This window comes from Giraffa tippelskirchi, chromosome 2 (genome assembly GCF_054371585.1).
Source record: "Giraffa tippelskirchi isolate mGirTip1 chromosome 2, T2T-mGirTip1v1.2.pri, whole genome shotgun sequence".
NCBI classification, from domain to species: Eukaryota; Metazoa; Chordata; class Mammalia; order Artiodactyla; family Giraffidae; genus Giraffa; species Giraffa tippelskirchi.
The window spans coordinates 148,294,232-148,312,483 of NC_137276.1; the positions used below are offsets into that span (position 1 = coordinate 148,294,232).

An 18,252-nucleotide genomic window follows, 5' to 3' on the forward strand; every position below is an offset into this window, starting at 1 on the left:
TAGTTAGTTTAGTTCATCTCTTTTTTCCTCCCTCTTATTTTTTTTTAAATAACATGCTACGAAGTACCGCGTTCTTGTTCTTTTTGTCTCCCTTGCGCACGAGTGTGAGTCACAGCCCTCCCTGGTGCTGGTATGTAATTTGTCCTGGACCTGGATTTGCTGTGACTCTGTCTACCTACATCATGTTTCTCTTTGGGGCAATGACCGCTTGTTTTCCACACTGTTCTGATGTTATACAAACAAGGGTTACGTGGGACTCTGTTTCCAGAGTATGTGGCCCACACAGGCTCCCTCTCCCTTCCTGACTTCCAGCGGAGGCTGGTCTCCAAGTACACACCGTTGTAAACAAAGTTCTCTGAACACCTAGTGATTGACAATGTGGTGTATTTTTATTTAAAAGGATTGTTCACTTGCTCCTCTGCACGTCTTGCAACCTTGACCTTTATATTCCCCCAGTGTTTTAATATTCTTTTAAATGGCAGGTGATGTAAAACAAGGCGACTTTGATGTTACTTCTGAATAGTACGCTGGATCATCTAATGTAAAGTCATAAGTGAATGGCTCTGTATCTCTTGTATCTGTATTGAAATGTGTTGAAGATGGGGCACAGACATTGCCTGGGCTTCTAATGTGGCGTCTCTCTCTTAGGGTTTGATCGTGGGGTGGGAAAAGTTGTCAGAGGGAATTCTTAGGGAGCCTTGGAGAAGCCCTGAGTGATATTTCTTGACTTCCCTGCAATTTCAGGTTTCTAAATCAAGTCTAGCCTCTTGGCCAAGTTTCTGTTCAGTGCATCATGTAAACGATAATTAGAATCTGCTTTAGCTAAGAAAATGCAGAGACGCACACTCTGGCCATTTTGGGCTGGCTGGCCTCTGGAAGGGATGGGGTTGTGGAGATGGCACTGTTACCTTGAAGAACCCTGTGAGGCAGCTTGGTTATGGAAGGCAGGAGAGCTGGGACACAGCAGGTCTGGTGTCCATGCTGCAAAGAGGGTGACTGTAGCCAAACAAACCTGAAAAGTGAATATTCATGCTGGTGCCTCAGGCTGTTTTTCTGTGCTCAGCCATCGGTTTTCTTTGATGATTCTTACTCTTTATGGACAAAGGAGCCTTGCGGGCTACAGTCCATGGAGTCTACTGTGGACACTGCTGAGTGACTGAGCGTGCGCTCACATTGCTCAGTTACGCCAAAAGACTTGAAGTGGAGTCTGAGCTGCGATGTATTTCAAATCCTGGTCAGAAGGGCACTGAGGGCTGGTTTGAGAGAGAGACTAAGCTATGTAACTGAATGACAAATAACCACGCAAAACGTCCCATTCCCTCCGTAAATGTTGGTTCAGTCCTGCTCTGTACTGCTCAGGTACTGTCTTTGCAATTCCGTAATGAGTGTCATACAATTTTCCTTCCCTCAAGGAGCAAATGCATGAGTGATTGAGCTTCTGAATGTGGTGGCCCCAAGTGAAGGAAGTGAGGGTTCTCCCTGCTACAGATTTCAGTGAAGAAGATGCCAACAGTTGTGAAAAGAAAGTGGATTTGGAATTAAGGACCGTTGGCATGGGGTCGAGCAGAGGAATGTGAGAATCGGTCATGGTCAGTGGCTGGCAGGGTGGACTGCTGGATGGGTGTGGGACTGTGACTTGTGGGATCTTAGTGTCCCGACCAGGGATTGAACCTGGGCCCTTGGCAGTGAAAGTGTGGAGTCCTAACCGCTGGACTGCCAGGGAATTCCCTGGTTTTGACGTGGGGTGCTCTGCAGGCTTGAGGCCTTGCCTGGTGTCCCTGGAGGTCCTTGAAGAGATGCTTTCCTGACAGTGAGACACTCAGCACTGGGCAGTTCACCTCACTCTAGAGCAATGCTACTTGAACTGTGGTCAGCTGACTGGTGCCATGAGATAAGCACGAACATTGAGAGTAAGCATTTGGAAATTTCTAGAGCAGCTTGCCATTGTGGCCACTTCCAAGTGCACCAGCAGTGGATTAGTCAGGATATAGACCTATTTGAGTTTCGTGGTGCTTAAACATTTCGGTTCACACCTGGCTGAAGGTGAGAACTAGCCATGCGCAGTGGGACCACTGGAACCTCTTACCTTTCCTTAATGAATAGAAGCGCAACAAAACACAAAACAGAACAAAACAATATAGCCTGGCCCTTCGTGACAGTAGTATGAGAAACACCTCTCTACACCAAGCACAAAAGTAATGAGAGGTAAGGCTGAGGACCCCCAAGTCAAGAACTTAAATATAAAACCTTTGATCTGTTCTGGTTTCATTTCAGGTTTTTGTCAGCCTACAACCTCCCTTCCCCCTTCCTTTTCTTCCTTGTCATCAGCATGTGTTCCATCAATATTATTTTCTGATGTACATTACATGCAATTCTATACATGTTTGCTGTACACATTACACATAATTCATATATTTGTCATTTTAAATAACGTTACAGTATTTGTTGTGTTTATATGTCTCAGGTTCTTAGTTCCTCTATTTGGGGGCTGTTTTCCTATCGTAAATAGTTCATCTGTGAATATTTTTGTACAAATTAGTTATTTTTCCTCTCGAGTTCCTGAAGTCATAGCAAAGGAGAAATACTGTGTCAAAGGTCACAGTTTATTGCTCCCTAGAAGAGTGAAACCGGTTTATATTGTGGGAGGAGATATACAGGTTTTCTTTGTGGCTTCAGGCTGTGTGATTTTAATACTATTTGTCAGTTTAGTAGGCATATGATTGCCTTGGGATTGTTATAACATACTTCCTTCAGGAGGTAGTGGAAATATGATTTGAATTTAATATTTTCTTACAGTTAAAACTAAATGACCTTAAACAAATGGCAGCAAGTTCTTACCAAGCTAAACCTGAATGTTGACATCTTGTAATTTTATCACTTTTTATATAGTTTGGCTATAAGCTTTTCTTCATTATACTTTACATCTTTCCCCATTCTGTTATTGTTGAGTTTCCTGTTTCATTATATTTTGCAGTACAAAACTTGTTCATTAGTGTTTACATTGTTATACTCAACTGTTTCTTCTCTTTTGATACTATGTATTTTCTTGGCCAGGAATTATTTTCTCTTTCATAAGTAGGATAAATATATTAGTCTGCTCTTTTCTAGTTTTTTAGATGCTTATGTCTTGGATCTATCTGGACCTCATTATAGTATTTGGTATAAGATGTGGATCTAAGCTAACTGACTCTTAACAGTGTTCAAACCCTCACCCTCTTCCTCTCATTGACCGTCCTCACCGTTACTAAGATAACTGCCCCAAAAAGACTCTATAGGACTTGTCTTCACGTGGCCAGTAGTGCAGCCAAGAAATCATGCAGGACCTTCTTGTATAAACAGACATTAATGAGATAAGAGAGAAGAAAGTGTAGATCACTAGATGGGTTAAACTAAGGTGTTTGTTCTATATGAGTAGCTTTTAAAGGGTTTTCTATGTTAGTGTGTCTTAACTTTTAGAACTACTGGCAGATTCCCGGGGCAGTGCTTCCAGCTCAGAGCCTCTAGTGAGGGCCATAGGCCGTTTCAGAGGCCAGCATATATGTGGAATGGAAGATGCCCTTGGGTGTTTAGAATAGAATCCTTCCCTATGTGGGGTTGTCTATGCTAAAGCATTTTTCTCTTTAATTATGGACTTTGTGACAGTATCAAGTGACTCCAAAGATTTAATATTGGATGTTTGGTATATTAAATTTTTATCAAATTCCTTAATAAGTAAAAAATTCTTGGCAATGAAGTTAGTAAAGGCTTTATGATTATATAGAGATTACATAATCTTGCATTATATAGCTATTCTATATTTTTCTTAAGAAAAATGCTGTACTTGAATGTTTTTCTTCTCCTGCCTGCTAATTTCTTGGTTCTCCCACTAGCTGCCTCATACATTTTATGACAAATTAATATTTGTTATCCCCAGCCTGTGTAGCTGTTAGACTGACCTTTTTCTTCCTTCTGCTTTTCCCCCAAGTAGAAAATAATTGTGATAATAGGAGATACATGTAGCACATAGAACTTTTAACTCGTAATAAATAATTATCAATATTTACATAATGACTTATAGCACAGTGAGTGTTTCTTCCCTTTTGAAATTACGAAGCCCTGTGAGGTGGGAATTATTGCTAGAGGTATGTTTATTGAGGAACATACTGACTCTCAGAGACTATCTGACAAACTCTGTTGAGATCATGGAGCTATTTAGTGGTAGTTCAGGACCTCTGGTTTCAAACCTAATATTTCCCCGATTATATCTTCTGGTTTGAAAACTTTCTGATTGAACTACATTTTATTGGAAGAGAATGGACGTGTTTTTTTTTTTTAAATCACACTATGGAATGCTCAATTTAATCGGCTTAATGAATAACTTGCCATTATAATGGTGCAATACATTTTCTTAAGGATTATGACTATGCAAAAGAATCTGTTTAAATAAGTAAACAGTTATTTAAAAAAATCTTTTGAAAATATTTACCTGTTGATCAGGTGAATGCAATGTGTTGCCTCTAGTTGAAGAACTTTTCTATTCTATTCCAGTGATGTCATTTAAAGGAAAAAAGTTAACCAGAAGCACAAGCTATATAATTCTGAGTTTTTTGGATGGTATTTTACAGTCAAGTTTTAAAAATTTCACTTGTAGGTATTCTTTGCCAGGCTATAAAATTGCAATTGATTTTTGTCTATTGACCTGTATCCCATGACCTGTGAAATTAAATTCACTTACTAGTTTTATTAGTTATTTAGTAGACTGTAGATTCCTTAGGATTTTCCATGCAGACAATAATGTCATCAACAAATTTAGGCCATTTTACTTCTTTCTTTGTGACTTTCTTTTCCTTTCCTTACACACTGTAAATGTTGCAATAACAGGCACATGTTTGAACTAATGTTGTTATAATGTTCTTTTTGTGACAAGGCTTCTTTATGTCTGGCTTATAAACCATAGATACAATGTTGGAAAATTTTATTTGAAATTTAAAAAAATAAACAATCTTGGGTTATTGGAACTTTAAAAATTATTTTTCATATATTTGTAAGTGTATCAATGTCTGTTTTGATATTGCAATTTGTGTTCTACCAAAATTCATTGTAAGGAATGCTGATAGATGTTTGTTGGCAATTCTAGCAGGTGTTTAAAATTTTTGTCTTTTAAAGAATTATTTGGATGGTGAAACTCATAAGATAGTAATAAAAATCCATTTTCATTGAGGAAAGGATGACTAACTTTATAGAAGTTTACAGAGAAGCACATTAAGCAAAAGGAGAGAAAAGGTGGGATAAAAAAATCAAATATCTCAAATGTGAACAATATCCTTGCCTGTTCATTATAGCTGTATCTTCATAATTAAATAATATCTGAAGTATGGCAGAGAGGGATAAAAGAGAAATAGATTCAAATTTAACTCTGACACTTCCAAGTTGTATGAACTTGGACAAGTCACTTGTGTTTAGTTTTTCTTAAACTATAAATAGAAATAATACTAAGCAGTTTGCAATATTTTTGGGATTAGAAATAATAAGTGCAAAGCACTTGACACATATCAGGTATTCAATAAAATGTGAGGACTCCATTCTTTATTATTTACTTATTTTATTATTTGTTTATTGAATTGTTATAATTTATTAATGGGCACCATCAAATATCATGCATCACTGAAGGAAGGGGACAATATCTTTGAAGCATCCTGTCCTGCTAAAAGGATATAGAACTTTATGTTCCTGGAGACTTGCACTGACCAGTGAGGGAGAATGATGATGAACTATTGAATTGATGGTGTTTGTAAAGAGAACGGACTTGTGGTTGCTAAGTGTGGGGGCTAGGGGAGGGATGGATTGGGAGTTTGGGATTAGCAGATGCAAACTATTGTATATAGGATGGATAGACAAAAGGTCCTACTGTATGGCACAGGGAACTATAATCAATATCTTGTGATAAATTGTAATGGAAAAGAATAAGAAAAAATATGTATAACTGAATCACTTTGCTGTACAGTAGAAATTAACACAACATTGTAAATCAACTATACTTCAACAGAAAGGGGCTTTCCAGGTGGCGCTAGTGGTAAAGAAGCCGACTGCCAATGCAGGAGATAAAAGAGGCATGGGTTCGATCCCTGGGCTTGGGAAGATTGCCTGGAGGAGGAGACATGGGAACCCACTCTTATATTCTTGTCTGGAAAATCCCAGGGGCAGAGGAGCCTGGCAGGCTATAGTCCATAGGGTTGCAAAGAGTCGGACACGACCGAGTGACTAAGCACATACTTCAATAAAATTTTAAAAAGCATTATTATATGGAATGATGTTCATGGGATCAGCTGCCAGCTTTCTTCTATCCCTGATCACCCCTTACCCAGGTTTGGAGAGTCAGGCAGGCATGTTTATTCCCCAGTGAGACTCCTCTGCTGTCAGAGAGCACCGGGGACCCAGGGTTGAGGCAGGAGCTGTGTAAGTGGCTGTGAGCCCTTGAGGTCACTGCAGGTGGCCTTTTGCCAGACTTTGTCTCCATTTGTCATTGTTTGCCTTCCTTCCCCTTCTCTGCTTCTCTGTCTAGACTACTGGACTAACGTTGTAACCTGTCTCTTCTAGAATTCTGAAGGTGGACTCTATGTATGCATGAATACATTTTTGGCCTTTGGAAGGGAACACGTGGAAAGACACTTTCGAAAAACTGGACAGAGTGTCTACATGCACCTGAAAAGACATGTGCGCGAGGTGAGATACACACTTTGGGGGAACCGGCCTTGACGTCTTCCCTGCAACATTGTCTTAGTGGGGTTCATCACAAGGAGGTTTTACTATGCCCACATGACTTCTCATTCTCTTGGATGATGGGAAACAAAAGTAGCACTGTTGGCAGACATTCATAGACTCCGCAAACCTTAGCTTAACCAGTTTTATATTTTTCTTCTTGTAATGTTCTGTTCAGAGTTGTTAAAGACATGAGTTGGCCGATAGTAAAAAAAAAAAAAAAAAAATCAAGTCAAAAAGTACAGCAAAGTACAGAGAATAATGCCAGAAACGCTCATGGGTACAAAAATCAAAAATAAAAGAAATTGGATATTTTTGCTTCAATTTTTTTTTCTTAGTGAGGGAAAGAGCTTTTTTTCCCTTACAATTGCAAGTCCCTTTCGGTTCCCTCCCTCCGCAGAAGTCAACACTGTTGTGAACTTGCTGTTTCTCGTTCCCATGAATGCCATTATATTTTATTTAAGTGTGGGTATTCATGAACAATATGCAGTATGACGTTATGTGTTTTAAAGATGTAGATAAATAGTATCATACTGTTACCCCTAATTCTGCCTGGAATTTTTCCCTTCAGTGAGCTCTCATGCATCTGGTATACCTCACTCACTTCAGTAGTTGCTTGGTGTTCCATTTTTTTTTTTTTTAATATGCACCTATATTTTATTTTTTAAAAATAATTTATTTATTTTAGTTGGGGGCTAATCACTTTACAATATTGTAGTGGTTTTTGCCATACATTGACATGAATCAGCCATGGGTTTACATGTGTTCCCCATCCTGAAACCCCCTCCCACCTACCTCCCCATCCCATCCCTCTGGGTCATCCCATTGCCCCAGCCCTGAGCATTTGTCTCATGCATCGAACCTGGAATGGTGTTCTGTTTCACATATGATAATATACATGTTTCAATGCTATTCTCTCAGAACGTCCCACCCTCACCTTCTCCCACTCACTTCAGTAGTTGCTTGGTGTTCCATTGTATGAGTACCTTCTCACTTACTACTCTGTTCTCCCATTTGAAGACATTTAGATTGTTTCCCTTTTTTTTTTTTTTTTTTGCTTCTGTAGACATTGTACAAATGAGTATTTTTACACATTTCTCCTGGGGGAACACGTGCAAGATTCTTTCAGAAATAGATCTACAAGTGGCAGTGTTGGCTCATGCATGTTATCTTCATTTCTACTGGACATTGCTGAATCCCTCCTCAGTGGTTGCACCAATGCACATTCCGGTTTGCTCTGATTATGCGTGTCTGTTTCCCCCACAACCTCACCAATGCCTGGTCAGAGTTTTGATGTTTGCTAATGGGATGGTTGTAAAGTGGCATTTAAATATTTAGCATTTCCTCCTATGAGGGTAGAAATGTCTTTTCATTCCTTTTGTTGGCCATTCTCCTTTTCTGCTCCCTGACTTACTTATTCATATTTTCAGCCTATTCTCTATGGGTTTATCTTTTTTTTTTAAAGTTTAATTAGTTCTTTTTACATCCTGGATACCAAAATTTTCTCTGTTATAGACACACTTTTCTTATGTTCTGTGGCTTATCTTTTTACTTTATGAATTATTTTGTAGAACAGAAGGTTTTATTTTTTTAATTGTTTGTTTTTTTTCTTGCTGCATAGCTCAGCATGTGGGATCTTAGTTCCCTGGCCAGAGATCAAACCCTTGCCCCCCTGCATTGGAAGCGCAGAGTCTTAACCACTGGACAGCCAGGAAAGTCCTATAGAACTGGTTTTGAATTTTGATGTAGTTAGGTTTATTAAACTTTTCTCTTATGAGTTGTGCTTTTTCTATCTTGCTTAAGAAATTGTTTCCCAACTCAAGGTCATAATGATATTTCTTCTAATACTTTTTAAAAAAGAAGTGTGTGTGTGTTTGAGAGAGAGAGAGAGAGAGGGTAAAAGACACAGAGGGAGAGAGAGATTGTGAATGTTTTAATGTTCTGACATTATAGATGTTCTGACATTATAGATGTTCTGACATTATAGATGATCTTTAAATCATCTATCATCTATTTTTATATTTGTGTCAAGTGTGGGAATCTGCTTTTTTTCCTATATTGATGACCAATTGTCCCACCATTATTGGAGAAGTGCAGCCTTTTTCAATGACTTATACTGCCATTTTAAAAAATATTTAAACTTGCTATTCACATTTGTGTCAGCTTGGAGTCGCTCAGTTCTGTTATGTTGCTCTTATTTGTGTCCCTGTCTTGATGCCTCCAGTCTTGATATCTAGGAGTATGAGCACTTTTTCCATGTTCATTTTTTTCCTAGAAATTTCCTGGATTTGAACGTTTATTTTTCCACATGGATTTTGGAATCAGTTCATCTAGTTAAAAAATACTGTTGAGATTTTGATCACAACCACATTGAATTTGTAGATTGATCTATAGTGTATATCATTTTCTAAGCTCCATGAGGTCAGGGAGTCTGGTCTGTTTTGTTCACCTCTGAGTCCTCAGCATGTAACAGTGCCCAGCACATAGTAGGTACTTCACCAATACTGACTGACTGTTCAACATGGCATACCCTCTATTGATTCAGGTCTCTTTTATGTCCTTCAGTAATGTTTTATAATTTTCAATAAAGAAACTTTTGTTTTATTAGATTGTTTAAAAAAATGTTTATTTTTGGCTATGAAAGGTTGTTGCTGGACCGTGAAAAGACAGCCAGGATTCTTGGCCTCTGGAGGAGAATTCAATCCGGGGCCAGAGACGAGGCTTGATTGCTCAGAGCTTTTGTGTGATAAAGTTTTATTAAAGTGTAAAGGAGAAATAGAAAGCTTCTGACATAGGCACCAGAAGGGGGCAGAAAGAGTGCCCCTCTGCTAGTCTTCAGCTGGATGTTATATAGTCACTAGAAGTTTGTTAATGAAAGAAAGGAATGTCTTAAAACTCAGAATGACACCAGGCCCCTCATCCATAAAATATATTTTGAGATAATCTTGGCACCAGATGAGTCATCCTGGGTCATAAAACGATTGACTTGAATCTTGTAGAAGGGCAGATTACCATACAAATTGTTTTGTTTACACAGATTAGGGGAACAATGTCTGAGTATAACATACTGGTTTGTCAAGTGGTTCTGAGCCTCGGAACCGACTTGAAGATAGAGTTTGGGGTAAATACATAGTATATTAACATAGCTGAAGACAAACATTTCCATAAGAAGAATGGGTGGGTTAACTCGAGGTTTGAGAATAGTTAATCAGGTGAAATCAGGTGTCATTATGGCAACACAGTATTTTAAGAGAAACCTCATTTAAATTTGTATAGAGAAGGGAAAAAATATCGCTAGTCTGTTTCCTCCTGCCACTTAAGAAAGATAAAAATGTCTGACACTTGCAGCCTATTTCCTCCATTTGGAGACCCCTGGCCTTCCTGCTGTTACCCTCTCAGCTATACTGGGTCTTCAGTTGCTGCGAGGGCTTTTCTCTCGTTTCAGCGAGTGGGGGCTACTCTCTAGTTTCAGAGCTTCAGTAGTTGCTGCTTGTGGGCTCAGTAGTTGTAGCTCCTGGGTTCTAGAGTACAGGCTTAGTAGTTATGGCTCTTAATTGCCACCTGCCACGGACTTAATTGCCCTGAGGCCTGTGGGATTTTCCTAGATCAAGGGTCTAACTGATGTCCCCTGCATTGAAAGGCGGATTCTTTAACCATTGGACCACCAGGGGAGCCCTTATTAGATTTTTTTTAAGGTATCTATCCTATAATTTCTATGGGCTTCCCTGGTGCCTCATTGGTAAAGAATCTGCCTACCAGTGCAGCAGATGTGGGTTTGATCCCTGGGTCAGAAAGATCCCCTGGAGAAGGAAATAGCAATCCACTCTAGTATTCTTTCTTGCCTGGGAAATCCCATGAACAGAGGAGCTTAGTGGGCTATAGTCGATGAGGTTGCAAAGAGTCAGACATGGCCTAGTGACTAAACAACAACAACATAATTTTTGTAACTATTATTACTGTTGTCTTTTACCTTTTAATGTATTTAAATTGGTTATCCATGTTGTTTGGAGATGTTATTAATTTTTGAATTTTAATTTTATGTTTAGCAATACTGTTCAATTTTCACCTTAGTCCTAATGGTTTATAAACTATCTTTGATCTTCCATAGTCAATGCTGATTTGAAGTTCATCACATCTCTCACCCTAGCCTACCTAATATGTTCTCTGTTTAAGTTTTGGACAAAGGAGAGATCCCCCAGTTGGACAGTGGGGAGAAGAGGAAGAAAAAAGACCAGGAGGTCAGACAGGTCATAAACTGAATGGTTAAGCTTTAAAGTATTCTAACACTGGCCTGACACTATATGATTTCCATTCACTACTCCTGTTAGGCGAGGCATAGCAATTCTGATGAAGTTCATGTTGTATCATCTGTCTTAACATAAAGTAATCAAGTTTTAGGACACTGAAAAAAAAAAATGAAGCTGAGGCCCAGAGACTTGAAATAACTTGCCCCAGGTCATAAAGCTAGTGGCAGAATTATAGAATGCAATTACCTCTGCCTCTGAAATTTTAAGTTTAATGTTTCACTCTCTGACCACAGTTCTCTCTCATTTTAGCCATTTCACTCATTTATTCCTGTTTTAATCTGTTTAGCCTGCTTCTCAGCATCTGTGACTTTAAACATTCTCTTATCACCACTACCCTCAACTGACCCTCATCCTGGTGTCTTGCCTCCTTACTGTCCTCCGGAGCCCCCCTCCCCCACTGCACCCCCGGTCTGTCCAGGGGTGTCATCCTCTGCTTCCGTGGGTGTACTGCCCACGTGCACTGCCTTGCGGTTGGGGACCGTGTCAGATTCCTGGCCTTTCCCCTTCTGCTGGGCCCTCTCACTGCCCAGAACATCTAGCCTGTTCCTTCTTCTGTGCCAGTGGATGCTTCCTGCAAGACTTTACCTGTGCCTCCCTCGTCATGCTCCAAAAAGGATCAAACCTGTGCTTTCCAGAGAAAACAGGGGCCCTGGACAGAAACCCTGAGCTCCTGCCTCACCTCCTGGGAGCTCATTTGCAGTGGTCCTCCTTTTGTTTCCTCCCAGCTCAGCAGAAAGCTGTGTCCTTGCTGTCCTCGTGGTCCCGTTTCCTCCTACTTCAGAAACTCCATTCACTCCACTCCCTCTGACATTTCCAGCATCTCCCTCTTCTGTCTTTTTTCTCACACCTTAAAAAGGAGCACGCCTCAGAACTCTAAGTTGAGTCCTGCTTCAGTCATCCCATCCTTCAACTGAAGCTTTAAAATTTCTGCTCTCACCGTCTCAATACAGCCCGCTTTAAGTTCAACACTGCTGTTCAGTTAACCTTCCTGTGAAGCAGCTAAAACTGCCAAGGTTGTCAGTGACCTTTTAGTTGCCAGAGTTGGTAGATATGTTTTAGCCTTGAGTTTTTGAGTCTTTAAACTTGTTTTTCTTTTGGAACTTCTCCTCCTCTGCTTTCTTTGGCACCATACTCTGCTGGGTTTTCTCCCCTGTCAGAGTACCCTTCTCACTTTTGCTGGCATCATTTCATTTCTTTGTTCCTACATCCTAGGAAATACTGGCATTTGCTCATCCTCATCAGGGCCATCCACACCCTTGTTTAGCCACTATGTCTGAGCTGATGACTTCTCAATCAGTGTCCCTCCAGAGCTGAAGGTCTGACCATCTGACTTTGACCCGGCCTCCTCTACTCAAATGCCTCATAGGTACTTCAAGCTTGTTGCTCTCACACTGAATGAATTATCCACTTTCTCACCGTGTTCTTTATCTTGAATTCTAGAGGCTTAGACATCCTTTGATTCTGCTCTCATACCATGGCAGGCTGGTGATCAAGTCCAGTTATTCGGGCATTCCAAACAGCCCCAAATTCCTTCCTGTCCTCTTCATCCCTGCTGTTCTTGTCCGAGTACTTGTTATGCCTTAAAAGGGCTAGTGCTGTAGCTTCCTGACTTGCCTTCCTTCCTTCACATGTGCTGTCTTCAGTGGCCCCCCAGTCTGCATGCTGCACTCAGAGTGATCTTTTCAGCCAGTGTGCATCTGTGGCACACTGAAGCTTAAATCTCGAAGGTCTTTCTCTTTGTTGCAGGATGAAGTCCAAACTCTTCTGTATTTGATTACAAGGCATTCCATGAGCTGACCCCTGTGACCTTTCCAACCTTCCCTCTTACTGCATCAGCTCTGTTGCCCTAGATATAGCAAACCCCTTCTCCTTCCTGGAACACACCATGATTTCAGGCCTTTGTGCATGCTGTTTTCTGTGTTGGGGGATGCCCTCCTTCTATCCCTATTCCTTTTATACCTGTTGTACTCCCTGTGGTCAGCATATCTATATATCTATCCATCATCCCCCTACCCATCCATGTTTTATCCATCCACCCACCCAACCAACCAATCAACCAGCATAATTGCCCTGTAGCTGCTATCCACCAGGCCTGCTGCTCTTCTTACGGCACCAGCCCTGCCCACCCCCTCCGTCCCCAGAAGAACCATCATTTCTTCCTTATGATGTCATCCTTACCTCTCTTAACACTGGAATCTGTTGTGCTGTTTGTTTGCACTCATGCTCCCCTCTGATGCTGGTGAGCTCCTCAAGGGATGGAGCATGTCTTCACTTACTTTGCAGCCTGAACTCCAGCACAGAGCCTGGCAGTCAGATCTGTGGACTGAAGAAGTCTAGTTTCTCAAGCCCTGTCAATTTCTAGTGGTGACTGATGCAGGCACAGAGGTGATGGTCTTTGGAAGGAAGGTCTTTTTTTTTCCTGAATGGAATCAGACCTAATCTGAGTCTGAGGTGTGACTCTCACATTCAGGGAGAGCCTCACAGTCCAGCAGGTCTCCCTGCAGCTCCTTTCCTCCTTTCTCTCCACACTCTTTTGAGCTAAAGAGTTCAATAATTTTACTTTCCTGAAATGGGAACTATAAACTTATAGTAGAAGCTATAAAAATTTATTGGGAGAATCACAAAGATGAGTCCACTTTCAATGCCAAATAATGAAATGCGGGAAAGAAGAGTTAAGACTGATAGGCTGCTGCTGCTGCTGCTGCTCAGTCGTGTCCAACTCTTTGTGACCCCATGGACTGTAGCCCGCCAGGCTCCTCTGTCTGTGGAATTCTCCAGGCAAGAATACTGGAGTGGGTTGCCATTTTCTTCTCCAGGAGATCTTCCCAACCCAGGGATTGAACTCATGTCTCCTGCATTGGCAGGTGGATTCTTTACCACTGAGCCACCTGGGAAGCCTCTAATAGTGATAGGAGGGTGAACTGAAGAAGCAGCAGGGCCTTGGTGCTGCCTTAACGTGTGGCTGCTTGAAAGGATGCTGGGGTTTGACCCACACAACTGCTGTGTGTTCGAAATGTGCTCTTTTCTAGTAACGAGAAGAACATGCATGTGGAAATATAGTTTTGGTCATTTGAGGCAAACATTTTAGTAGCCTCTTTGAGAGTAAAGCATTGTGTGCGAGTATCAGACGGGTAATGAATGACTTCTTTCGCAGAACCACCTGATAGCAGTTTCACTGCTGCAGGGGACTTCTACCAGAGGTAGAAAATAGACGGAGCTTAGGGTGGTGAACAGTCACAGTGGGAGCTCCAAAAATGTTTGGGGAGGTTAATTGGGGCTTATTATGACCAGAATATCAGCAGCTCTTGATTGATACTTATGAACTCTTTCCAACAGCAGTTGTGCACACTGAGGACCAAGCACAGGGGCTTAGTGGCTAGCAGGGGAACAAGAGCCTCCCTCCTGGAGCCACCTTCCCCCCAGGGATGCTCTGGCCTCGGGCATGGACTCCAGCCTCTGGGAACACTTGCCCACTTGAAGTGTCCACTTCACCCTGACCCCTGGCTTCACTTCCCTTTCCAGAGGTACTTTCTTGATAATTTGGTGAAAGCATAATCAGGTGGAACAGTAGCATTGCCTTCCCCCTCCCTTCATGGACATGGGTCAAGTTCCTGTTTATCCTGGAATCTCTAGTCCAGATTGACTATTTCCTCTTGGCCTTTTTATGAAAACTAAGAACTTGTGAGATGCTGCCCCCACTCCCAATCATCTGTCCCAGAGGCTGCATTTTAACAATCTCTCATTTTCTTTTCAGAAGTTAAGAGGCGCATCTGGTGGTGCTTTACCCAAAAGGAGGAATTCCAAGATTTTTTTAGGTAATGTAAATAGTTGTCAACAGTTTTCTCTGTGTGAGTGTGTGTGTGTGTGTATGGGTGACTGCACGTGTTTGATTTGGAGCAACTGGCTGTTTACTGCTCTACAGTTTAAAGATGAGAGGAACCAATTTCACTCGAGATGGTCTGTCTCCACTTTGTGTTTACCTGTGGTGAAGGATGCTTCCAGCACACTTGTAGGGTTAGTGTTTTGAAGCAATTAGGCTGATAGTGCCTGGAGAGAAATTGTGCTTCTGCTCCTGGTTTCCTTTTTCGCCGCCTTTAAAGAAGGGACAGGTTTTTTGTTTTTTTTTTTAGTATTAGCCAAACTACAGACTTTATTTGTATTTCACTATTTGTTTCTAATATTGTTTTTGCTGTTGTTGTTGCTCCAGTATCCCACATTACATTTGGTTGTCATGTTTCCTTAATCATGTCTAATCTGTGATAGTTCTGTAGACTTTTTTAATCTTTAATAATTGTAACACTTTTGAAGAGTACTGGCCAGTTATTTTGTGGACTGTACCTCAATTTGGATTTATCATGTGACTTCACGGTAAGCCTGAGGTCATGCATTTTTGGCCAGAATTCCTCAGAGGTGATGGGCCCTCTTCAGGGCCTGCCATCAGGGAGCACATGAAGCTGAACTGTCATGCTGGTGATGTTTAACCTTGATCACTTGTTAAGGTGGTGTCTGCTGGGTTTTTCCACTGTGAGCTTAAGGTATAGTTAATAAATATTTTGAAAGTGATACCTGGAGATGATACTAATACTTGTTTCTCTTCAAATTTTTGTTCACTAATTTTATCATCCATTAGTGGATCTTGCCTGTAACAATGTGATGTTTACCTAATAGTGATTTTCTGTCTCCCTCATTCAGAAGAGCCAGTTTTGCTCATACAAGTGAGGACTGGCTTCTATCTCATGTAATCATGATCATATTTCATATTAAACTTCCTGTATGGTTTTCCTGGAAGAAAAAATGGCTTGATAATTTTTGACCAGGCAAGTTTGTGTCTGGAAATGCCTAGGATTATTGTTTGGAAGGAATTTCAAAATTGTTTGCATGTTGTAATTTTATTTTGGTTAAAAAAATTATACATATATATGCATATGTGTGTATGTGTATCTCTATGTGTATACATAAATGCATGTATATGTGTATATATATGTATGTACTTACATATATATGTGTATATGTATGTATGTATATATATGTGTGTACATACCTACTCATATACATATATAACTGAGAGTCTAGTAGTATCTGGCAAAATGTGCTCCAAATTGTTAATCTGTAACTCCTTCCTGGTGGTGAAATTGAGGTGACATTAGTTTTCATCTTTTTGCTTATTTGTGTTTAAATTCTTTTTCTGTAACAAAAAGACACATTGATTATTTGAAAAGTAAAGCCATTGGATGTCTTGGAGCTGAGTTTCCTTCATGGTTGGGTTTTCTGTTACTCTGCACTGGGTCCACTCTTGCTGTCTTCTCTCCATATTTTCAGCCCATGGTTTTTTTTATGAGGCTTATCTGCAGTTGGTCTTCCCACACTGGCCAATCTTTCCCACTGCTCGGCATGGCTTTGGACCACAACCCAGGTTAACCAACTAGACTTGGAGAAGCTTAGAATGAGCCTGAAAGCCGAAATGATTGAATGCATTTTGATGTTTTGGTTATAAGCCTTCGGCTCCCTTGCACTGCTAATGATAACAAACTTCTTCTGAATTAAATGACATCAGCATGGCATTCTTAAACATCTTGATCTGCTGCTATTGTTTTTCATTATTTTCTTTGGTTGAGTAAAGGAGTTAGCTGACCTCTTGTCCTTTAACCTTTGTGTGTTTTACTCAAAAGACCTTGCAGTTTGATTTTTCTAATTATCATATTGGTGGTAGAGGATGTTGTCAAGTAACTTTTTAAAAAATAATCCAAAGGTAAGCATTGAGGTTTTGTGGTTCATACTGTGTGGACCCCTCCATTGCTTCCTGGGAGCACTAGCCCACCCTTTCATTTCAGTGAGACTTTTTCTATGGGCTGCTTTCTGTGTTCTCTCAACATTTCATATCTTAGAAAGCCAGAAACTCATAATCCAGCAAAAATGTTCTATTTGGATTGTACTAGTTTTTTAAAAACTTAAATTTGAATGCCATTGGTACTCTGGGACTTGCCCTAGGCCCCAGTTCTTTCTATGATTTTATACGCAGATACTTCACTACCTTATATTAGTAAGAATTATGTTTCACAAGCCCTGACTTAAAGCCTCAACTGGTGCTTCGTAGCTCCCAGTAGCAGCCACCATACTTTTGCCACACTGATCATAGCTCTGTTTTAAAGGTGGTGTGGCCTGTAAATTAATTTTAGTGAAGGACTGTATTAGACTTGTGCTGTGCTCCCGTCATGTCCGACTATTTGCAACCCCATGGACTGTAGTCCTCCAAGATCCTCTGTTCATGGGATTTCCTAGGCAAGAATACTGGAGTGGGTTGCCATTTCTTCCTCCGAGGGATCTTCCTGACTCAGGGGTCAAACCCATGTCTCCTGCGTCTCCTGCATTGACAGGTGGATTCTTTACCACTGAGCCACCTGGGTAACCCTGTATTAGGCTTACCTCTGGTTTATTTAACAGGAATTATAAAATATTGGTGAATTTAAATGAGGTAGATGTTAATTTCTTTTATTTCATGTAGAGGATGTTGGGAAACGGCAAATCCAGGCTGATGTGATGCCCTCATATTCATCAGATTCTAGGTTCTTCCCATATTTCTGTTTCACCCTCCATCCTGGTCTGTAATTTCTAACCTCATCGTCACTTCATGGTTCAGAATAGCTGCTGGAATTCCAGCCATCACATCCCCATTCTGGAAAGCAGGGAAGAAAAAGGGGAAGGGACAGAAGAATCTAATCTCCCAGTTTATTCATTTTCCTTTTGTCAGTGTTCTCACAGATCCCCATGCCACACTTTAGTTTATACTTCTCTGGTCAGAAATTGGTCACATGCCTATGCTGTGTGCTGCATAGGAGGCTGGAAAGCAAAGTCTATTAACTGGCTTCACTGAGTAAAGTCTGTTACTAAGGAAGAAGGGGAGAGTAGGGACTTCCCTGGTGGTCCAGTGGCTAAGACTCCATGGTTCCAATGCAGGGGACTGGGGTTTGATACCTGGTTAGGGAACTAGATCTTACATCCCACACCTGAGAGTTTGCATGCTGCACCTAAAGATCCTGCATGCTACAACTAAGACCCAGCATAGCCAAATAAATAAATAAAGATTAAAAAAAGAAGGAGAGAACGAATACTGGGAAGCAGCATGTAGCCTCTGCCACAATTTCCTTCCCTAAAAAGGGACATTGGGTTTTTTCTTCAAGAAAAGGAAACAAGCTCAGAACTCGCTTGC

The 18,252-nt window shown here is 40.8% G+C and overlaps 1 protein-coding gene across 7 annotated transcripts in view; it reads left to right on the plus strand.

Moving 5' to 3' along the window:
- USP13 (ubiquitin specific peptidase 13) overlaps positions 1 to 18,252 on the plus strand; it is a 130,986-nt gene that overhangs the window by 19,368 nt on the left and 93,366 nt on the right. For all 7 annotated transcript variants that reach the window (XM_081571043.1, XM_081571044.1, XM_081571040.1 and 4 more), the window contains exons 2-3: positions 6,577 to 6,702; positions 14,800 to 14,860. In XM_081571043.1, coding sequence (XP_081427169.1) covers positions 6,577 to 6,702; positions 14,800 to 14,860 — 187 coding nt within the window. The remainder of the gene's footprint in view (positions 1 to 6,576; positions 6,703 to 14,799; positions 14,861 to 18,252) is intronic.